Below are 24,478 nucleotides of genomic sequence, written 5' to 3'. Positions count from 1 at the left end.
GAACTTTTTTTTACTCCATGGCTGAAAACTAAAACTTTTATCTTCGACATTCAGTTATAAAATTTGTTATTTTTGCTACGTCTCTGTCCGACAGACTTTCTAGAAATATTTCAGGTAAATAGTTTGTTGTGTTTCAGGTTGGCGGTTTAAAGGTACAACAACAAACATTTGCTGAAGCCATGAGCGAACCAGGTCTAGCATTTGTTGCCGCAAAATTCGACGGAATTTTAGGAATGGCCTACAACCGCATCTCAGTTGATGGTGTCACTCCAGTCTTCTATAACATGATTCAACAAAATTTAGTCGCCCAACCCGTCTTCTCATTCTATCTTAATAGGTGGTGCAGTTTTAATTGTTTTTTCACAATAAATTATTAACAATTTTCATAGAGATCCAAGTGCTGCACAAGGCGGAGAAATAATTTTGGGAGGATCAGATCCAGCTCACTATAAAGGAGACTTTACCTATTTGTCTGTTGATAGACAAGCGTATTGGCAGTTCAAAATGGATAGCATAAGTGTTGGTGGTAAAAACACGTTCTGTGCCAATGGTTGTGAAGCTATTGCTGACACTGGCACTAGTTTGATCGCAGGACCGGTTAGTGAAGTGCAAGGAATCAACAAAGCAATAGGTGCTACTCCCATTGTTGGAGGGGAATATATGGTGGACTGTAACTTGATTCCAAATTTACCATTGATCGACTTCACTCTAGGAGGCAAGAATTTCACATTGGAGGGAAAAGACTATGTTCTAAGGGTAAGTAACTAAATGTTGCAAAGGCAGTTACAGAATGGTATTGTAGGTGGCACAAATGGGCAAAACTATTTGCTTGTCTGGTTTCATGGGCATTGATATCCCACCACCAAATGGGCCCTTGTGGATTTTGGGAGATGTGTTTATCGGGAAATTTTATACAGAGTTTGATTTAGGAAACAACCGAGTTGGGTTTGCCGTTGCTGCTTAAATAGTTTTCTGTGTTTATCGTTCCAAAGATTTTTTTTAAGTTGTAAAGCTTGTAGATACCTTCAATACAATAAAGCGTCGTTGCAGTTTTCCTTAATATACAGATGTATATTTGCCTAAAAATTTCAATACATTGAAAAAGTCCACAAGATTCATTCAGCTGATTCACATAAATTAACTTATTTCTTTAGTCTACTTTTAAAAAATAATCACTAACTTAAAATAATATGTACACAAGAGTCGTTCATTAAGCTTTCTGGGGATTGACGGAACTACTACTGGAGGTCACCTTTTTACTATGTCTCACTTTTTTCACATATGCTTCAATCAGATTCTTGATTTTTGTCGGATTTATTTCGCCGGTTTTGTTGTGACAAATCTGAAATAAGAACAATCAGACTTTTACCCCCTTACTAGAAATAACGATTCATTACCTTTGGAACAGCCCGTCTTAAGATATCCTTGTACTCCTCCTTATTTATATGTTTCTTGTTATAATGCGGCTTTAAGACCAATTTAACCTCTTCAACGACTCGCTCTTGTCGGTTCAGTTTCTTCAAAAACTGTAAGAAAAAACATTACGATTAAATTTTCCATAGAGACACCACCATCAAACCTTGTCCTTTACTTGCATTTCGACGGCGGAATTCGGCAGATCATCGAGAATCTTCAAGTTGTCTTCATCTATTTTAACTCCGACTTGTTTAGTACCTGCGGCAGCTATCAGAGGTCAAACAATCGTTTAAATTCAACACGTGAACCGATTACATGGGTGCACTCATAGCCAATTTTACAATTCCTCATATAACTTTCAACACGATCGAAAAGAAAAACCTATTTAATTATCACAAAAAATTAAAAGCCAAATTGAACGAAACAACTTTTTTTATTTATGGGCAATTTGCATTGGTCAAACGAAATATACAGAAAAACAATTTTTGTATTTCTTTACTTATGGTTTTTTATTTGCACTGTTTGGAACATTATACGTATATTGTTTAAATCAGTGGATCATTGCTTCTTTTACCTGGGCTTAGTTGATTATTCAAATTATTAAAAACTTCAGCATTTGTTGAATGGTGTTATTTTGTTGCAATTTTTTGGTTTGATTAGAAAAAATTGACCCAAAAAAAGTTCGCTAATTTTACAATTTCTGAATTAATTCATCCAAAATACAAAATAAGGTGAAAAATTAAGTTTAGCACTTTCCTTTAACAACTTACTGCATCGCTTAATGAAGAGTTTTTATTACATAATAATGCAATTTTTGGCAAATACTCCACCTAAAGGTAATTTTTTTTATAATGCTACATTGAAGGAAACAAGCCACAGTAACTCATTTCAAAGCATGTATTTGCATAAATTGAACTTACTTAACTGGAGATAAAATAATTAAGAACCACTAGTTTAAACTGTTATTTTTTATGTTTTAATTATTATAGCTATTCCACGGAAAAGAATTTTAAAACCTACAAGAATAATGCCAAAACATCGTTTTAAAAAGTCATTAAAACTTATTTTTATAAAGCGACAATTTTTGGTAGAAATTTATTTTAGTAAAAAATTAAATTATTTAACTTTGGACAATGTACAGTCGAACAAATTGAAAATGCCGCCCCAATCAATAAACCAGTTCCTACTGTAGATGCCTACCTTTCTAACTGCAGTCATAAATTATCGGATTGCAAACTAGACGTAGTTTCAAAATAAATTCCTTTAGGTACCAGTTTACAGACAATGAAATTAAAATTTAATTCGGAATTAAACTAATTCGAATAAAGTTGCCATTTATTTTGCATTGACAAACGTCAAGTTAAGTGAAAATAATTTTTTTAACGAAAAATTTAACAACCATGGAAAGTCAACGATTTTTTATGTTTATCTTTATTCATCAATGTTTGAAAAATAAAATTTCTACATAATACATTAACAAATCTAACATAAACTAATACAAACCTATTTCTGAGTTATTATTACTGCGCGCGTAAATATGTCAGAGCAATTTAACAACAATTGATTCTGAATAACCGCATTTTAAAAATTTCAGAAAATAAAATAAAAGAGGTAGGTTTTTTAAATTTTTAAAAATCATTTAAAATACTATTGTTTTACATAAAATCAAATCCAAAATAAAGAAAGCTTATTTCGTACAAAAATTATATTAATTAAGTTTATTTTAAAAACAAAGTTAAAAAAAATATTAAGTTTATAATGATTTATTTTTAACGTATAAATTTCTTTAAGAGTTGGTGTATTAATTTTTTTATTAAAAAAACATTTTCATTTGATTAATTTGACGTTTGTCAATGCAAAATAAGTGGCAACTTTATTCGAATTAGTTTAAATCTGAATTACAATTTTATTTCACTTTATGTAAATCGACTCCTAATACTAAAGAAATTTATCTGAAAACTATGTCAAGTATGCAACCCGATAATTGCACCGGTAGCAAGGGCTGGTTTATGAAGGCGTCATTTTCACTTTGTTCGACTGTACAACGAGTGTACAAAAAGTGTGTCCACAGGTAACATCATTATCAGAAGCTTTTTGGATGGTACTTTGAAAATTGTATTTAAATGAAGAATTGAGTCTTTCTTGTTATTTGAATTTTGTTTTTTTTTTTTATAGATATTAAAATTAATTTTTGAGATAACATTTATGCCCTTGAAAATTATGGTTATGACCAGAAATGATTATTGGTTATTTAGCTCAATGAGTAATTAAAATTTATATTTTCCGCGGCATTTCGATTTTCTATTAAATCTTCATCAGACTACAAGGGAGAAAACATAATTACTCCCTGCCCCAAATTACTAATAATCTTTTCTGGTCATAATTAAAATTAACTTTTTCCATCGTTTGGAATTTTTTTTCGTTATGTAACGTTTAATTCTTTTGTATTGCCATTTACATGGCTAAAAATAATTGAAAGGTGCAAGAGAAAATCCACCTCAGTCCATTTTGATTAAAATCACGAACAATCAAATCCAAAGTTTTCTAACGTGGACCTATGCCTTTTTTCTTCACTATACAGAGTAAACATGCTGATTAAAATTAGGAAAAAAGCGTTTTTGCAAAGAGTGTTTTAGAAAAAAAATACCAAAAACTTTGTTTAACAAACCAAATTTTGACTGTTTTATTAAATATGCGAGCAGAATTTTTATAACTCTGTGTTGTTTTGTTTTGCCAAGAATAAACTTCTAGCTTACCATGTCGTTTAGTTTTTAAGTAAGTAAGCTTGACGGAAATGTAAAAATTCTAGATCCAAATTCAATTAATCTTCCAAAATCTAGTTTGTCTAAAAACAAAATGATTGGCGTTTTTTTCAAAGCACTCTTCGCAAAAATGTTTTTTTCTCCATTTTAATCAGGGTGTTGTAACTCTGACATCAAGAACGCTTTAGAAAATACGATAATAGATTCAGATTCCTTGTAAAAAAGTGCCTGAAGAATGTCCTAGTTAAAAACGTCAATTTTTTTGGTTTTCACTTAAAAAAACAAAAATAAAATTACAAATTTCCGTTTTTTCCAATAACTTAAAAACTAAAAATGCCTCATCAAATTTTCTTTCAGATAATTGTTCAGCATAAAAATGCACAACTTTGCCCTAATTTAACTAACCTCGTAATACATTTTGCTTTGTACTAAAGTCTCAAAAACTACAATATTGCAACTTCACACGTCATTTGTTTAAACAAGTGAACTGAGGTCGTTTTTCCCCTGTACCTTTCAATAACGACGACTTTAAACCAAATTTATAGTCATCACTCAAAAATCAAAAAAATTCAAATTTAATTAGGAATGATGTACTTTTTAAAAGAAAATTGACGAAAACAAATTATTTTTAATTAATTTTTCCACTCACTATATTAAAACCTATAAGAATAATGCCAAGACATGGTTTGTTGACGAAATTTAATTTTTTTTAGATTTGTTGTTTGTGCACCCATTGTAAAACTCAGCCCCTCCATAAGTAAAACCCCCAACTTACCTTTTCCCCCACTCGGAACAGCAGCAGGCGGCGCCTTCTTGCTAAACTTCTTACTGTCCTGTTTCTTAACTTTATTAAACGGCGATGTTCCAAAAAGTGCATCAAACGCATTCTGCACCTTTGACGGTGATTTAACATTTTTCGTCGTTTTCGTCACAGTCTTCGGTGCTGTTTCAACTGGCGGTTCAAACAAATCCTCATAATCACTAGATCCTGGCGAATAGGGCGAATCAAACCCTAAATTCGTATCAGCAACATCACTTCCGTTCCGATTACTCGACTTCCTTGCAGGTTTCGATGTTGCATTGGCATTTGGCAAAACATTCCTTTGCGGGATGGACACCGGCGCCAAAAGGGTCGTACTCAAAATATTAATCCTTGGAGGTGCTAAACTATTAACAGGTGTCGAAGTCATTAACGACGTCGGTACTGACGAAGAAAACGGAATTGTTTGAGCAACTGGTTGTGTGGCATTTGTTACGGGACGTTCGGGGGATTTACTCAAGCTTGATTCGGGAGTGACTTGGATGCTACTCTGCGAGTCGGCTGGTTGTACATCGGCCAAAGGTGGCGTATGTGATTTTTGATCAGGCGTTTGATCCGTTTTTTCCACCTCTGTACTAATAATGGTAATACTTTCGTCACGATTATTGTCAATATTTAACGCATTGCTGCTTGGAGCTACTTCAGGTGTTGGTGATCGTGATTTTGTTGGTTCGAACGGATCGTAGGCATCTGGAGAACTTGGAGGTGAATTTGGAGGTTCTGGAGGTGTGTTGGGACCTTTATGTTCCACATTTTCCTGGGTTTCGTCACCCGTTGGTTCGATATCTTCAGGGTCATGTAACGGATTCGAAATTGCACGCATCTGTGTTTGTTTGGAGGTTAAAGTGAACTTAACTTGAGGTTCTGGTGGTGTTTTGGGACCAGTTGTGTAATTATTAACCGGACTGGTTACTTGTTGTGACGAATCACAAATTGTTTTCTGTAACTTGTTCCTAGCTTCTTCATTATCACTATCGCTCAACACGATAATGTCTTTCGGTGAAGGTGTCAATTCTTTAAACGGTGATCTTTCCAAATCAATAATCGCCACCGGTTTAACTCCAGCCAAATCACGATTATTCTTCTTTTTCTTCTTCGTTTTGTCTTTTTTAACCTTCTTAACTTCTTCGACAACTTCGCGTTTCTTCTTCGTCGAAACGTCTCGTGTTTCGTTATCTTTGTTGAAACTCACACTAACTAGAATATTATCGCCTGAAGCAAACACTTCTTTGGAAGGTGGCGGTGTACGTTCGTTACGTTTCCGTTTTTTTGCACGTTCATTTTCCTTTGTCTTTTTCTCAGATTTGCGTTTCTTTTCCTTCTTTTTCTTATTGGCATCGTTGGTTAAAATCACAGTTAAGTTGTGTGGTTTTACGGTATTATCCATAATTCTTGGGGGTGTCCATGATGGGGTTAAGTGTCTCGGTTCAGGAGTTCGCGATCGTGATAATGAAGGTGTCCAATCTCTTGAATGTCTTCGAGACCATTCTTTTGTTCGTTTGGGTGTGGGAGACCTGGTACGGTGTCTACTGCGACTTCGGTGTTTTTTGCTTTTACCTTCGCGAAGAAAACAATTAATTATTTAAAAAAATCGGAATGCAAAAAAATATCTAACTATGAAAGTAGTACCTTTAAAACACGCGCTATTTTTCGAGCACGACGGCGTACCCGAAGTGCTCGAAATAGAGTAAGTGTTTTAAAGACCAGTTATCTATGAATACTTTACGTTATTTTTTTTTATTGGTACATTTTGAAATCATAAATACTGATACATGGGGTCCATTTTATCTGATCCCGTCTGAAAATTTTTAAGCAGACAACACAATACACATTTCAGTTAACTTCGTTTCATTCTTTTAATTTAGCAACAAAGTAGGTAAGAGTCACAGTATAAGTGTCATCGTAAAAATAGTCAAAATCAAATGGTGTTAAGGCTTAATTTAATAAAAATATGCAATATGAAATAATAAATACTGATATTAGTATAATGATTATTGTAATAAAAAATTATTAAAAAGATGCCATTTATACCTCACGTTTCTTGGGTTATTGATGTTGCCATAGACACGTTTTTTGAAAGTTGGACTTACACACGCTGCAGCGTTTTTTAAATAAGCAAAATAAGATTACCAATAAAAAAAGTTTTATTTGTGTTCTTGTAGCAATGGACCCAAATACTGCTATCTCACACGTATGGATTACTATACCTCTAACATTTTGCATTCTTATCTATTGTTTTCACTGTTTTTCTCCTTTCTTTTCTATAAACGAGCTGGTCAGTGTTTAATAATGAATTTGTATTCATAGCAACAATTTTCATTGTTATTTTAAATTGTTCAAATTGTACGTTTCTATCACAACGAAAATAGTTCGGTACTTTAATTTTTATATCTATAGGCGGGTACACGTTTCGATATAGTATTATCTTTTCCAAATGTTAAGAAAACTGTCGAAGCTTTTATTGAAAAATTACAAATAAAAAATGTTTATTTATTGAGTTATTAAAATTAAGACACGTATTTCTGATACACCCTGTATGTTCAAGAAGACGTTCTTAGATCTTTGGTACCTAAGAAGCTTCATTCTGATATTAAAAATATTATCACGGTTATTATTATATCAAGTGGCTACAAAATTAAAGTTGAAAAGTTTAAAGAATACAGGTTGTATCCGAAATACGTATCTTAATTTTAACAGGTAACAGAACTCAACAAATGAAACAACTTTTCTGTTTGTTATTTTTCAATAAAAAATTTGCAAGTTTACTTAAAATTTGGAAAAAGATAATATACTGAAACGCGTACCCGCCTATTGGTACAAAAATTGTGATAGAAACGGACAATTTAAAACAATAATGAAACTTGTTGCTATGAATACAAACTAATTATTAAACACTAACCGGCTCATTTGCACAAAATAAAGGAGGAAAACAACGAAAATTATAAATAAAAATTTTTCAAAACGTTATATAGAAAAGTTCTTTTATTTGTTGAGTTTTATTACGTGGTAAAATTAACACACGTATTTCTGATACACCCTGTATTGACACACTATACCTGATGCAAGTTTTCATTAACTTGTAAACCTTGGTACCCAACAAATGTTTATAAAATTTTAACTCATGGTTCTGAAATGATTACCCATGTTTGTTAGCAACTAATCAACGTAGTGAAAAGGCTCAGAAAGCTAGAAAGAAAGATTTTAATTTAAAATATTTCGTTAGAGGTTTTCTCGAAAATCTGCTCATATAAACAGTAACATTTTGAAGTTTTTATTAATTTCTTCAGAATCCTATTATATCCAATTTTCGGCCGCTACCATTAAAAATTTTAGACTATTTCACGCTGAAATTTTAGGAATTTTAATGATAAAACCTCACTAATTTTTTAATTCTCTTGAAGCAGTTACATCAGGTAAAAAAGCAGTTTGTCATTCCATACATAATTTATTGCATAGCAGCTAATCTATTTTAGTTGTGTTTTATTTAACTTTGGTTTGGGTAATATTGCTTTCAAATTTAAGAAGATTAATGTTTGTTTATTAAGTCGCTCACATAGAAACTACAATTTGTTCAAAAATGGTTGTTCATCAAGTTGGCTATGAAATTAAAATTCAAATTTTTTTTGTATTTTTCGGCAAAGTTGTTTCAAGAGTAAAGTTTGTTTTGATTTGTGTTTTATACTTCCGTGATTTTTGTTATGTATTCTTTCGTTTTTGGTTTCGAAGCCTTTTGCATTATTTTAAAGGATCTGTCATTTTGACGGGTTTCTCAATTTAAATTAAGCGGCACATTACGTTCAAATTTCATAGGTGACTTGATGCACAACCATTTTTGAACACACTATATTATTAACGGTAGCATACAGGCTGTTCCAGCTATCTGATAATGTCCAGTATTGACCAATGCAAGTTCAGATCACAATCATCAGTGTTAAAAGCTACATCCAAAAAATCAATAAAATTTGAAGTGTTCCACTTAAATTTTTTGCAAAAGGTTGGTATATACGGTGTTTGTAAAGAAAAAAATTTATTTTTTAACATTTAAATGTCAATAACAGACTTTTTCAAATTGATGTGACATATACACGTTTCAGGTCGGGACAAAAAATAGCCAATAAATTGTTTTTATAAATTTGTGTTGTTTCATCCTTATTTTAACGCATTTTTAACAATAATTCAGCAAAAAACTACTTTTATTTTTTGGGGTACCGAAAGTTCTGCAATTTTGTATCTCGTTTCCTCTCCTAATCTATAGTCTTCCATAATTAAAGATCACCCTTTTTTTAAATCAAAGTTATTTTTTAATACCCTTTAATACCCAGTGAGCGTATAACAATAATTTTCCTAATCCAGTTACCAAATACCAGATTTTATAATATAATTTCTAAAACGCTCACTCGTTTTGGTAAACATTTAGTAACTGATTTACGCAAAACAATACAAAAAGGGCCGGTTTATAGAAGCGTAATTAAGTTAATCTGCAATTAAATGCGTGATTAACTGATCAGACCAAATTGAACAAATTTGATTGGTCCATTTTAACAACGAATTAAATTTTAACAAAGCTTTCTATAAACTGGCCCTAAGTATAAAGAACACATATTATTATACCTTTCGATCGTGATTTCCTCCTCCTCTCCCTGCTTGCCGACCGCCGTCTCTTCTTCGTTTTAGACCTCGACCGTGACTTGGACCTCGACACCGACCGCCGTTTCCTCGCCTTCTTGCGACTTCTTTCACGCGACGTAGACCTCGCTTTAGAAACGGACCGACGAACTTTAGGCGACGGCGACTTCGTACGTCTAGGCGGCGTCTTCGTCACAGACCCCGACGGACTCCTTCTAACATCACGCCCAAACTTATCTTTCGTAATCAAACGTCGCGGCTTCTCGGCTATTAACGCCCTAACATCATACCGCTCGATTTCCTTACGTTTCTCCTTCTTTTTATCTTTTTTCGAGTCTTTGTCCTTACTCCGTTCGCGGTCTTTATCGCGATAGTTGCGCTCCTTGTTACTTTTACTCAGTTTTTTAAACTCAGGTTGTTTGACATTCTGATTTTCGTTTTCCTTATTTCCGGATTTGTCCGTTTCGTCCTTCTTTTTCACCGGTTCTTTTGTTTCTTTCTTAACCTTTGATTTATCGACGATTTCACCTTCTTCGTAATCCTCAGGTCGGGTAAAATCTAGTTCCGATTCTTTCGCATTGATTTCAAGCGCATCGCCGTCAGAGGCCGTTTTTAAATCGTGAGATTCATCAAAATCGTTCCGGTCTTCATCTGATATCATTTCCGTATCCAAACCTTCGATACAATGATGCGGTCTTTCGTCAAGACACGGCGTATAACTGCGTTCCTCCTCACTGATGTCTTCAGTCATGTTGCGTAAATCGGTGATTCCAAACGAATTTTCCTTCTTAACTATTGACTCATCCTCAGAATCACTATATAGACCTGTACTTTTTTTTACAGGTTCTTTTGTTTTGGTGGCCGGTGAAGAACTCACTTCACCCACTTGATCATTCTCGAGGTTTTCCTCCGGTTTTGCGTCCTCTGTTATAGTTTTAGCCATAGTTATTGTTTCTTTGGAATATATACTAAAATTAGGACATCCATCTTCCGAATCATCATCATCAACACACTTCTCTTCTTCGTATTTTTTATCGTCGAAAAGTAGGTTCGACGACTGGATTGCTTGTGACTGGATTTCGGACGATGAAGATACGTCTTGTGCCGTTGGTGTTATTTCTGAGTTAGAGTCAACCGTTGAGGTAACTGTTGTTTCTTCAGGTTTATCCGTATCTATAACCATGTCTGGTTCACTATCATTATTATCATCATCGGTTCCGGTGTTAGGTGTTGCAGGTAGAGGTGATGGTGCTTTGAAATCAGCTTCGTCAACTTTACTAGTAGTCACAGTTTCAATATCACTGTAAATGTCAATTTCCGATTCACTTGCCGGTGTCCCACTCCTTGGTGTATTGTCTTCAGATGCATCTTCCTTTTTTTTCTTATCTACTCTTTTCTCCTCCATTGTCACATCATAAATAGTATTGAGATTGCTCTGTGTGTAGTCCTGTGGGTTATTGTACTGTTCCTGGATGTTTCCAGACGAAATGGCGGAAACGTTGCTATTTTCAACGGTAGATGTCGGAGCTGTGTTGTTATGCTCAGGACTGGAACTCCTGTGCCCACTTGATGTAGGTTGGTCGCTAGTTTCCTGCGAAATCGGTCGTTGCCTTACGACTTGATTCCAATTATTTAAATCCTTCAATCTATCTTTTGTGTTTTCCATCGTAAATTTACCATCCTGACCAAGGGAAAACTTCGTATGTTTCGAATGGAATCGTGATTGGACGTCTAAAATGCTCCCCAAAACATCGGTACTGCTTGAAACCGAATTCGGAACAGTTATACTTTTAATACGTGTTCTTCGACGTGTTATTCCACGTCTAAGCACAACACCACCATCACCAAAATCATCATCTTCTTCAGATACCACAAAATCCAATTCGTCCCGATTTCCAAAAATATTTAACGTTGGTATTCCTGCATGGTAGCGTTGTGTTTGTAAGCTGTTTGTTTGTGGTTGTGTTCTCACGTCGGGTAAGTTCTGTGGGACGTTTCTCGGTGCACAAATACCCAATTGTTGGGCTAATCGTTTTTTTACAGTGGTTTTTTTTGGGACTGGTTTTGTTCGTCGTTTCTTTCGGCGTTTTTTCACAGCGATTGTTTCACCAGTGGTACTATCTATCTGATAAACGACACGATAACGTGGCTTCTTCTTCCTCCGTTTCTTCTTCTTTACTCTTCGGACAGGACGTGATGTACTTGAAACAGGTTGAGGGCGTTCATCAGATGCTTCATTGTTGTTTCGGTTATTTGCTATTCGTTGGCGAACCCTTTCACTTTGGCGAGTCCGAGGTACTAATCTGTCAAGTAAAAATGACGGTTTTCTTCTTTTCGATTGATTATTAGATGGAACTATTCAAGTGATTTGCAAACTTTATTGTGAAATATGGAAAAAACATAATTACAAAAAATTAATACGTGGTCTCGTTCGACATGTCTCTCTCTAATCAAGAATTTCTTCGAAACTCTGCGCAATTTCAAGCATCAATGATAATTCTATTAAATCAGTGATTAATAGCGCCTTTAAAAACCTGGAAACAGAAAGGCTGTCAATGGAAACAACTCGTACAAGGTGGAATAACATATTTGACAAAACCACCTAATTAAAGGTTGATTTACAACAAATATTTTATTGACATAGACTTTATACCACTGTACAGTCGAACAAAGTGAAAATGACGCCTCAATAAAGCAGTTCCTGGTGTGGATGCGGTACATTATCGAATTGCAAACGTAGTTTCAAGATAAATTCACATTTACAGAGAGCGAAATTAAACAAGTTAAATAAAAATGTATTTTTTTTAATGAGAAATGTATTAACCACCGAAAGTCGACTATTGTATATGTTTATCTTTAATAAAATTTATGAAAATTATCATTTTCACATAATACATTGACAAGTCATAAACTCATTCAAATCTAATTTGTTTCAATGTAAAACCTAAAAAAAAATGAGTTGTAACTACATAAGCGTAAATACGTCGGAACTATTTAATAACAATTAGTTCTGAATAATAAAATTGCATTTTAAAAATTCCAGAAAATAAAAATAGGTAAGTTATAAATATTACAATTATCAAAAAATTAATTTTGAAGAAGAACTAAAAAATTTCAAATCAATTTGCGGCTCCTAAAGAAATTTATCTTGAAACTACGTCAAGTTTACAATCCGATAATTTACGATCCTGGCGTCATTTTCACATTGTTCGACTGTACGTTCGATTTATAGGGTGTTACACATAACTGTACGACGCCTCGTTTAATGAAAAATATAAATGAAAATCAAATTTGTGCCAAACCAAGCCACATTCAAAAAACAAAAACATAAAAAGTGGCGGCTTATGTTATATTCTTCGTAATTATAATGCATTCGTAATTTAATGAACATTCGAAAAAGACTAATTTTGACCTTCCTTCTGGTGAACAACTCTAAATTATAATCAATTTTCGAAATTTTGTTCTTCAAACACGAACAACAAAAATACAGAAACAAACTTGGGTTAAATTTATTCTATTTAATAAATTTCTTAAATTAATATGTAATCAATAATTTTTGTTAAAGTTCACCCCCACCACGGTTTTGTTAAACAAAATTTTTTTAAGACTTGTTAAATTTAGTGGATTCTTTGCATTTCTGATACATATTACCTTGTAGCCGCTGTTTTTAATAATCGTTTATGTACAAACTTAAAAACACAATAAATGAATGTGTTATAAAATAGCAAAAAATCAAAAATTGACTTATAGACTGTTCAAGATTGTTTCTTCATCAAGCCAACTATTTAGTACTGCTACTTGTTACGTTTATCAATTGTTTTGATTAAAAATTAAGTTTTTCTCATTTTTTGCATTGTTTGGTAAAATGGTTCCAATTCAAAATTAGTCTTAATCTGGATTTTACAAACCCTAGTCATCTAGTGAAAAAGAGAATGTCACTTGAATAATAATAATTATTCAATAAACTAATTTGTTAATGCGGGTGACTAATAGTCGATACTGTTTAAAGCACAAACGAGCAACAGCGAGTGAGTGCCTTTTATATTATAGTCAATTAACAAACAAGTTCATTGCAACATTTTTTTCGTTAACCGCATACTCTTTTATTCTGGTGACAAAATTTGAAATTGATAACAAATCAAAGCGCTGTTGTCTTTGTCTAAGAGCCAGGAGCCACAATAATTGTACCTCAACGGATCGCTTCGGGTGCAATTTTTGTACACTTGCAGATGTCAAAGAGGTAGGTTTAAATTTTTAATCGTCAAAATAACAAAAAAAAAACGTTCATAAATACACCCTTTTTTTAAGCAAAATAATTCATTAGTCTTGACAAAAGTTAGGGAGCAAAGTCGGTTAGGAGGGATTATTAATTTTATCTTGTTTAATAAATATCTGCTCTTTGTATCTAGTTTCAATACAAAACTTGTATAGTTTTTAAGTGACTCTGGAAGTAAAAATTTTTGCATCTTTGAGTTTATAGTTTTTTTTAATAGAATGTAAATAATTGTCAATATCTGAATAATATGAAAACAACAGTTTTTTTCGAATCTATAAAATAATTTCCCCTTTTTTTAATAAAATGTATTTTGATAATGGACAAAACACCATAATACAACATGAAAATAAAATCTATGAAAACTTTAAGGTCGGTTCACATCATATAAGGTATATTATGTTACAGCTAATGTGTAAACCTGGCTAGTTTGTAAACTAGCCAAACCGTTGAGATTATAAGAGTTATGAGATCTTTTATTTTTTAATACCGGGTTAGATTTATAAACTAAATAAAACATTGTTTGTTTTAGCTACTTTATAAAACAACCAACCTTCCAACTTATGGTTAAAATGCGAATAAAAATTTGTTTTACTTTTGTAAACTAGCCGCAAATTTCGTTGAAACAGCGTTTTCTATTAAAATAGCCAACGGTTTGGCTAGTTTACAAACTAACCAGTTAGTTTACAAACTAGCCAAGTTTACATATTAGCCGTAACATATATAAACTTCAGGGTGCTCAAAAACTGGCGCACCGACTCAGTGATACGTTATTGACAAAAAAAATGTTGAAAAAATTCCTTAAGTCATATTTTAAAAAATCTGGAGTTACAAACTTATTTTGTTAACTTCTTCAGTTTTCATTATTTTTTAATGTTTTTATGTCTCACACTAAGTAATCGTTCCCTAACAAAACAATTAATAATTATTTTTAAATTTTCTATCAGAGTTTAGAAGTTTTTTTAATTAAAAAAAATAATATTCATAAAAAAATCACAAAGTGTAGATATGTCAACACTGGGAATTATTTCCTAGGAAACTGTTTCAAAAATAATTTATTTTATTGTTGATCAAATTCTATTGTAATCACGACTGTTAGACAACGTTGCCACATATCATTTATCTAAAATTCGTTATTTATCAATAACTTTAATACAAAGAATTTTTTAACAATTTTTATCTTTATATGTAAGCAGTTCTCTACCACACACCATTGAGTTGTTTGCGCCGGTTTTTGAGCACCCTGTATAATTTTCCGAAGTTTCTCTCTTTTATTACCTTAAGAAAACCCAAACCAAGAACCTTACATAATAAATAAGAGACCCCATATCAAAATACCTCTGAATCAACGTGAGCTAAGAAAACCTTGATCAGACTTTTTTAAAATCCTTGAGAAATAGTGATCATCAGTGACTGTTTAGCACTAGAGTTTTTTGTTAAATTTTTGTTGATTCTGTGTTGAGCTTACAGGGTAGTCCGAATGTCCGAAACATTCTCGAGCTTGTTTTTTGACAAAAAGAAGTCAAAACCGCATCCCGCTATCGTTTTTTGTTTTCGACTTATAAATAAAAAAATACATTTTGGAGAAATTTTTAAAAACTCTTATCTTATTTATTTGTAACAAAAACTTTTTTACGAAAAATTTAGAATGTGGCCTACTTTTTTCTTAGCATTCGTCAACTTTATTTAAAAAAATAATTCGGTTGGCATTTCCGTAGTTTTGAAACAGACTAATAACTTATGTTTAAAAAAATCGTTTACTCCATTATTAAATTTTCCGTTAAAGTGTCTGAATTTTTAAGGTTTCGCAAAAATAATGTCAACTTTTTTAATAAGTCGACGTTTTATTTTCAAAAATCCTCTATTCGGACAGAAATAATAAATCATCCTGTACATAAAAATAATCAAATAAATGACTAAATAATGTCAATGATAGCATCTTACGGATTGTAATATTTTTGATATTCAAAAAATATTCGTGCATTCAAAAGTGACTAATTTTAAGTGGCAGTTGTACCATTAACACTACAGTCCTGCTCACTTTAGTTTCCAAATGAGTGAAATTAAGGATTTTGGCAATTGGAAACAAATAAATTGTAGAATCCTGAATATTTATTACACTACTTTTGCCAAAAATGTATGTGAAAAAACAATTAAAACCACACACATACACACACAAAAAGTTGATAAAATATAAAGTCACCTCGATGTTGTTGTCGTCCTGCGGCTACTTCTCGGCCTCCCAACTTCATTAGCATCATCTAGAAGCAACTGAAGCTCATACAACTCGATTTCAGCATCAACCAAATCCTCCGGTGTACAATCATTACAAAACCATGCACCTGGTGGAATATCCGCAAGAGGTGGCGTCAAACACTCCATATGAAACCCCAAGTCGCATCCATCACACAGAAGCATCCTCTCTTCCCTATCACTCGAACCACAGATCTCGCAAAAAGTCGGATCTTCAAGAATGTCAACCTCATTCTGTGGAGCCGGTGGTTGCACTTGTATTTCGCGATAAATGCTCCCGTTTAAATTTTTTCGCACTAAAATGAGGCGAAACTCTTGTCTATCCACTGGGCAAGTGTTGACGTTTTTGGACCACTCTTGGATGCAATCAACGCAGAACAAGTGGTCGCATGATTCAGGCGTTCCGATTTCTTGGTTGGTGAACGAGATGAGACAAATTGGGCATTTTTCTGATTGGCCATCGGATGAGTCGGAATCGACTCCAGTGTCTTGAATTTTAGCTGGAGTTTCGACGTCTGAAACGTCTGTTTCCCATTGGCTGCTCGAACTGCCTTCAAAGCCATGGTCCGAGTCGTCACTCGAATCGCTGACCACTCGAAGCGTCCGTTTAGGACGATGGATAACAGAGCCTGAACTGTCCGATTCTGGGTCACTTGTTACTCTCTGTAAAAAATGTAAAATTTATAACAATTTCTTTAAAAAAAAAAAAAATACTTGGAATGTAAAATTTTTGTACACAAATCCATAGTAATCAGCATATCATTGTTGAAATTATGGGGTCGTGATATTAGCAGCCATTTTAGTTTAAAAAAATTCATATCAATGCATTACTAGAGTTCAGATCTTCTGTATTATAAAGGGTCGCGAAAAAGTATAAATACAGTTAAATATTTTCACAACGGTGTAACAGAAAACCTTGAAATTTGGGAAACAGTTAAAAATGTTTAAATTCTATCATCTGAGAGCTTCTCAAATTTTTATCGTCATTTATTTTTAAAATACAAGGCTAACTTGATTTTCTTTAATGACACAAAGGGTCACATTTAATCATTTTTAAAAGAGCATCTTTTTCTGAATTCAGTGCTGTAACATAGCAAACCTTTACTTTTATTAAAAGGTAAAAAAATAAAAATTCAAAAATTTTCTGAAATACTAAAACAAGTTAGCTTTGAAAATACTTTTATTAGCGATATCCGTGACTTGTATATTAAGCAAAAATTTAACTTGGGTGCAATAATTAGTTTAATAATAGTACATTTAAGTAAAACTGAGCGAAAAAAATTCTCATGTTGGTTTATCATGGGGAAAGAAAGCCAAGAAGTTAGTGGAAATCAGTTTGAACATCTTTTGTAGCAAAAAATAGAGTATTCCGTGTTTGTAATTTCTTAATTAAAACGTGTTCTTTTTCAGTTAAAAGTGTTTTTTTCCTCTTACTTATTTTTTGGTTAATGAGCTAACTATAGATAAAGACAACATTTCCAAAGCTAACAAAATTTTACATTTTTCAAAATTTTCGATTTTTTTAAAGTTTCTATTAAATTAAGGTATGCATGTGTTCTACCACATAACTCAGGAAAAAATGCTCTTCTCAAAAATATTAAATTTGACCCTTGTTGCTATTAAAAAAAATCAAGTTAGCCTTGTATGCAAAGAACAAATGGAAATAGAAATTTAATAAACATCTGAGACGAAAGAATTTATATATTCTTAAGCATATACCAAATTTCAATAAGTTTTGATGAATAGTTTTTATAATATTTATCTGTATCCACACTTTTTAGCGACCCTGTATATATGGTAAAGAGTTTATTTCGCTGAACTTTACATAACACACAAAACATTATTAATTATAATAGCCTATGTTTAGTTTTTAGTAAATCCATCTCAATGCACGGCAAACAGTTCCACAGAAGCGCCAATGTTCAGCACAATCTTCACTGTATGTATTGTGTAGTTAGTTAGGAGAGTATCAAAAATAAAGAAGTTACAATTTGAGTCTCTTCTAATTTACAATTAGTTATGGACCCAGGATCTGCATGAAATTTGCGAAGAAAGTGCTACTGGAATCAGTAAAATAACTACACTATCCAGGGAAGTTCCTTCATCTTTCTAAAAACTTGAAGTAGCAACTATACCGGATGCTCAAAAACTGGCGCACCAACTCAATGGAGTGTGGCAGAGAATTGCTTAAATATAAAGGTAGATATGGTAAAAAAAAATTTTGAAATAAAGTTATAGGTAGATAACAAACTTTAAATAAATAATATGTGGCAACGTTGTTTAACAGTCGTGATCGCAATAGAATTTGATCAACAATAAAAATAAATTATTTTTGAAACGGTTTCCTAGGAAATAATCCCCAGTTTGGCACATTTACAAATGGAGTGTTATTCGGAAGTAAAGTTACCGTTGGGGGCGCCACTGAGCTAGGTCGAAAACAGTAACCATAGATGGCGGGAAACTGTTTATTCGGATATTTTGAGCGTTGTACGAATTTTGAGGATTCACAATTATTACATTGCCAATGCGGAATGACTATTGTATCTTTGGTGGAAGAAACGAATGTTGACAAATTAGAGATAACGAGGAAAACACGAATAACGATGACTTTTTGGTTCACTTTCTTTATTGGAAAATTATTACAAAGACATTGAAAAGCCTACCTTTTGGCATAATTTACGTTTAAGTGTATTAGCAGTTGTTAATCTTATTTGTAGTTTTGTTGATTTATCAAAGTATTTCATGATTTTATCAGTGGAAAAATTCTAACCTAAAATTCACAAAGTTCACTAATTTATTGGTTTCTTGAGCCCAACTTTGTGTTCGCTGTGATCCATTACTATAGTCTTTAATTAGACAACTGTTTGATAACACCTTGTAATGAAAATTTAAATCTATTTCACTTTTTATCCACTTTCAAATCCCAACAACAAACACTTTATACCACGAAAAACCGCAGAACCAAAATCAGAGCTAGTATTTACCACCACGTACTTTTAAAATGATTCTCTCCAATGTAAGCAATTAAAATAAAAAAATATGGGTCGCCTATTTTGTTGTTAGCTATCCATATAAAAAATTTCATTTTTTAGTATAACACTCCATTGTGATATTTTTGATGAATTTTATTTTTTTTTTAATACAAAAACTGCTAAAGTCTGATAGTAAATTTAAAAATAATTATTTATTGTTTTATTAGGAAACGATTACTTAGTGTGAAAGATGAAAACATTAAAAATAATAAAAACAAAAGAAGTTAACAAAATAGGTTTGTAGTTCCAGATTTTTTAAAATATTAGTTTAGGAATTTTTTGAAGATTTTTTCCGAAATCCACTCGTGCTTCTCAACAACTTATCATTGAGTTGGTGGGCCAGTTTTTGAGCACTCTGTACATGCATACATGGATTGAAAGTATGCAATGGACATTCATTTAGTTAATTGTGAACTGATGGATTATGTGGATGGAACAAAGGATGAAAAGCTAGAGAAGAAGGCATTAGCAGCAATTATGTCTGTGTCATATCACATAAAGTCGGAACACTTTTGTAATATTGGGATATTAGAGATTTTTATTCTGTTATATTCGAACCAAGTTTTGTAACTAAATTAGAAAGTTGGCAATGTTCTTACTACTATCATGAAAATTTGAAGTTTGTCTTTGGCAGTGTCAAAATTAACGAATTTAAAAAAATTAAGCGAGCAGCAACGAACTATGGTAGCGCTCAGCTCCATTTGCGTGTGCGTCATCAGACATTTCTGTCACTACGTTTACATAGCAGGGTCATAGCGGTAACAAACTATCAAATATTTTTTGAGGTTACGAAGTGTTTAAATTATGAGTTGTTACAAAAAATACAGATTCAGAAAACAAGAACTAATAAACGCAGAATCAAAAACCTAACGAAACGCAAATCACAAAACACAATAAACGAACGGAAAATACTTGCGATTAACACCGATAACACTTTCGACAACCATGCGACAACGACTATAATTTACTGTCAATGTCAGGTTGACAAATTCGTGACACTTGACGGTGTTGTCAAAGTGCAAGGATACTACCCTTAGATACCCCTCAGTTGTTTAAATTTGCATTGTTTTTGATAATTTTTTTACAGCTTTGTGTTGGTAATGAAAAAATAAAATTGATGACGGACACGCAAATCGAGCTGACCGCCACTATAGTCATCTGAAAATTCGCATACAACGCAGGCTGGTCCAGCCCAGCTCCCGTCTTTTGTAGCTCAGTTATTATTACAGTTGGAGATTTGATATTTTGTAGATGTCACTTATACTCTAGGACACATTTCAGGAAAATATTTTTGATTATACAGAGTGTCTCAAAATAGATATGACGTCATTATAATATTTTTTTTAATGACATGCTATTATTTTTTGTGCTCATTGTGATACCTTTTTAGCTTATTACATGTCCCTAAAGTTTGTTTCAAATCGATTTAGGGATTACTGTTAAAAAAATAAAAACAAAAAATCGGTTTGACACCTTTAAAAGTTAAAAAAAATAGAAACAGTGCTGTTCTGGCGACATTATATTTTTCCTATTACAACCCTAACGTAAATCCTAACACATTCGGAGTTATTTATCAAAAACTTGTTATATCTGCTATTTTATTGACAAATTTAATGAATAAAAGGCAAAGATGGCTCCAACCCTGTTTACGTTTAGATCATTCGATGCGAAATTATATAAAATATTTTCTGTAGTAATTTAAATCAACCAAGCTTAATTAATACGTCTGTTAGACCTTGTTCAACACGTAAGTAGCCATCGAAAAAGCACTGTTATTTTTTTAGTAATTTTTAAAACTAAAGGTATAAAACCTTTTTTTTTGGATTTCATTTTTTTTTAACAGTAATCCCTACACCGATTTGGAAAAGTCTTTAGGAACATGTAAGAAGCAAAAAAGGTATCACAATGAACACAAAAAACACTCTGTATAATCAAAAATGAAACACCTAGGGTATAAAAAACGTTTACAAAATATCAAAAGTCCAACTTTAATAACAACTGAGCTTCAATTATTTTTTTAATGCGTTTTGGGATTATAAGGGATTCATAAGCTTTTCGTAAGCCTTAATTTAGCCGTTTAATAAGAAATACTTATTAAAGTTTTTATTTTTTTTTTTAATTTGCACCTTTCAGTTCAAACATCGATAACTGCCATTTTTAAAATCTGGAAATATTTTTTAGCTCATTTGAAAGGAGGAAACCTAGGTCTTTCCTTTGATGTTTTCAAATTTCTAAAAAAGAATAACAAATCCCAAGTGTTTTCAGCACTAAGCACCCATAACTAAATTTTTTCAAATGAAATGCCACAAGTTTAATTTCATTAAATCGTAGAGAATTATTCTGCATCGATCTGTATTAGCATTCCCTATACTCATGTTTAATAGTTTTCAAGTTACAATAACTTTTTGCTGGGATTGAAAAATTCATTAGCCATAGGCCTTTTCTCATAGATTGCCATGGAAACTAGAGAAAAAATGTGAGAAATTAAAGTTTCGAAACCAACATTCAATTAATGTATTTTGTTTTCACAGAACGGACAACACAATTTTGACGTTTGTTTAATCAGAAATGTTTTTCTGGTAAACTATGCAAAAATAGCTGCGGTTAGGAAGAAATTTTTTACAATCTCAAATAAAAACAACATAACATAAAAATTTTCACAGGTATGTATAGGGAATGCTATTACAGATCGATGCACAAAAAATTCTCTTCCATCTAGTAAAATAAAAATTGGAGCATCCCATTTGAAAACATTAAGTTATGGGTACTTGAAGTTGTCCCTAAAAGTTAACCCTAAAATTTTTGGGTTTATTAACCTATTTTCCAATTCTGAACACACTGGAGAACAGATATAGGCTTTCTTTTTCAATTCTGCAAATATGATTTCAAAATCTTTAAAACCAAGAGAGTTACCGACTTTTTAAGTAACAGGTGCAAATCCAAAAATTTTCAAAAAGTTCAAAAAATCCCAAAAAGGGTTAAACTTAGGTAAAGGCAAAGCTAATAACAACTCCCTTAAAATAACTCTAGTAATCCAAAAACGCAGTGAAAAACAAAGCTTTCCATTTAAAATAAGAAAGTTGAAAGCGACTTCCGGTACATCCGGAAATGCCACCATCTTGAAAATATTTTCATTGAGTAGAACTTAACGGATTATAGCGGAGTACCAACTTTCAATTAAATGTCTTTATTAGAACCTTCAATACTTCTAATGTGGGGTTTAGACGGAGCAGGCCCAGGTATAATTAATTCATGGTATGAAATTTGGAGATAATAAAGGGAGATTCGATATTTGAAAAAAATGTTGCAGAGGGAAGCAACACCAGAAGAAATCAATGCACAGAGTTAAAGAAAGGTTAGAACTAATTCATGTAACTTAAGATTTTTGGGAAAAGCTATTAATACAGCTTTTCATTAAAAAAAAATAGGAGTCTATTGTTTTACAGACACAGAAATTAAAACCAAATTCGATAATTTTTTGAAAAACAAACAAAAAAGAGAGATATTGAAAAAACAAAAAAATATTTTTGTTCCTATGAGCAAAGTGAATTTACTATACCTACTTGCTAATTTAATTAAAGGTAATTACTCACAAGCAAATGGATAAAGGTTTATATACAATGCCTTGTAGATGATAATTTTGAATAAGTTTTAAATTGTTTTTCTAGTTTCAGGTAGTTTAGAAATTGGAATTAATTAGTAAGATTACTTTCTTATCTTCGAAAATTTTGCTGTTACGTCCGTTATTGATATAAGTTGCACTTATTTCTTCCGTTGTTAAACAAAACCAAGAATTTTTAATTTCCACTATCCAATTTTGATATTGTTAGTTTTAGAGTTATTTTCATGTACAAGATTTGTCCTATTCGTTGTATAAAAAAAGTAAATTAATCAAAAGTCACTGCCATTCTTCGGTTTCGTGGTTTCAAAAGTTTAACCAAGTTACACCTTCTTAGCCGAATTTTAATGACTGTTTAACAATAAAATGTGAAGCCTTTTTTGAGTCCCGTCCGTTATCAATTTGTATTTTTTCTGCACGTATTTCAAATTTTACAAATGTGGCTCTAATTGTAGGTTGGAAACAGTTTGATTGGTACTAAGTTCGTTTAAAGAAAAATTCACTCCACTGATCATAAAAACCGAAAGTAATATTTAAAATTTGTGCAGTGTCCCGTCCGTTAAAATGAAGTGGTAATAATACTAAAAAAAATATTATTAATTATTTCATAAAAGTTTAAAGTACAGAAAAGAAATATTTCAAAGTATGTATTTCTTACCGAAATATTATGGAGCGAAGAACTTAGCTTTATCTGCAGAAATTGCAATGGAAAAGTAAGTTTTAAATTAAAAAATAAATACATAGTCAAAGGTAAAGATACTGCAAACACTTTATCGAAAACAAAATAAGAAAATTATGAAAGTCTTTGGGGTCTAAATGGTAGAAAAAGGAGATATCGTATCGAAGATTTTTTGTAGAAAATTTTATTCTTTACAACTTCGTACTCAACATTTTTATTGTATCTTTAACCGCACTTTTTTTAAAGAAAAATGAATGAGCTTTCAATTTTGTCATCAAAAACTCGTGTTAAGGGACCGGAAAAAGTTATGGGCACAAAAACTGGAGGAAACTTATTGTACAAATGTACAACTCACATGAGATCAACTTTCATTCCAATTTTTTGGAAGACTAATTTTTCTATAAACTGAGACAGGTCAACAAAAACCATCTCATAATCAATTGTCAACTTGGATGAATTTTTATCATGTAATTTATGTAAATTGTAGCTTACTAATGTCTCTTCCCATTGTGACCTGTGTACAAATTATTTATTTTATCAATGCACCAATAATAATCATTATTATTAAAAGAACAACACTTACAGGAATAACTCTTCGTTTAGGGCGGGCTTCAATCGAACTCTCACTGTCTGAGTCCGAGCTGTCTTCAACAAATCGTCGTCTGATGCCTTTTCGTGTTGTTGTAACTACTGAACTACTTGCAGAACTGCTTCCACTGTCGTTTAAACAACGAATATTTCGTCTGCGCTTATTTCGAGGTTCGAAATCACTATCATCACTCATTTTTCAAATCCAAGTTACAATAATACATAATAAGGTGAAGCGACCGGTTTCAATTACTTACAGATTTCCAGATTAACTTATCTATCGATTTATTTTAGCGAATTTCAGTTTAAACTGTTTCTACTCATAACAAACAAGATTTCCAATGACAGAAAAAGCAAAAAGTCGTAGCCACTGTACCGTAGCCATTAACAACGTAGCACCCGTCTGTCGT

General features: G+C 32.3%; 2 protein-coding genes across 3 annotated transcripts in view; one reads left to right on the top strand and one right to left on the bottom strand.

Moving 5' to 3' along the window:
- The window catches only part of LOC655494 (lysosomal aspartic protease), a 5,032-nt gene extending 3,970 nt beyond the window's left edge, over positions 1 to 1,062 (top strand). The window contains exons 5-7 of the mRNA XM_961424.4: positions 138 to 337; positions 390 to 756; positions 803 to 1,062. Coding sequence (XP_966517.1) covers positions 138 to 337; positions 390 to 756; positions 803 to 964 — 729 coding nt within the window. The 3' untranslated portion in view covers positions 965 to 1,062. The remainder of the gene's footprint in view (positions 1 to 137; positions 338 to 389; positions 757 to 802) is intronic.
- LOC656383 (uncharacterized protein) lies at positions 1,051 to 24,478 on the bottom strand. 2 transcript variants are annotated; one of them, XM_008201385.3, is made up of 7 exons: positions 24,064 to 24,478; positions 16,101 to 16,813; positions 9,610 to 11,927; positions 4,954 to 6,555; positions 1,580 to 1,683; positions 1,398 to 1,526; positions 1,051 to 1,342 (listed from the first exon to the last, which is right to left on the bottom strand). In XM_008201385.3, the coding sequence occupies exons 1-7, from the start codon at positions 24,262 to 24,264 to the stop codon at positions 1,211 to 1,213; spliced, it is 5,199 nt and encodes a 1,732-aa protein (XP_008199607.1). In that variant the 5' UTR covers positions 24,265 to 24,478; the 3' UTR covers positions 1,051 to 1,210. The 2 variants fall into 2 exon arrangements, with proteins under 2 accessions (XP_008199607.1, XP_008199608.1); XM_008201386.3 differs by having other exon boundaries at positions 1,580 to 1,674.

This window comes from Tribolium castaneum, chromosome 4, assembly GCF_031307605.1.
Source record: "Tribolium castaneum strain GA2 chromosome 4, icTriCast1.1, whole genome shotgun sequence".
In the NCBI taxonomy this organism is placed as follows: domain Eukaryota; kingdom Metazoa; phylum Arthropoda; class Insecta; order Coleoptera; family Tenebrionidae; genus Tribolium; species Tribolium castaneum.
This window is presented reverse-complemented; position numbering and strand designations above follow the sequence as displayed.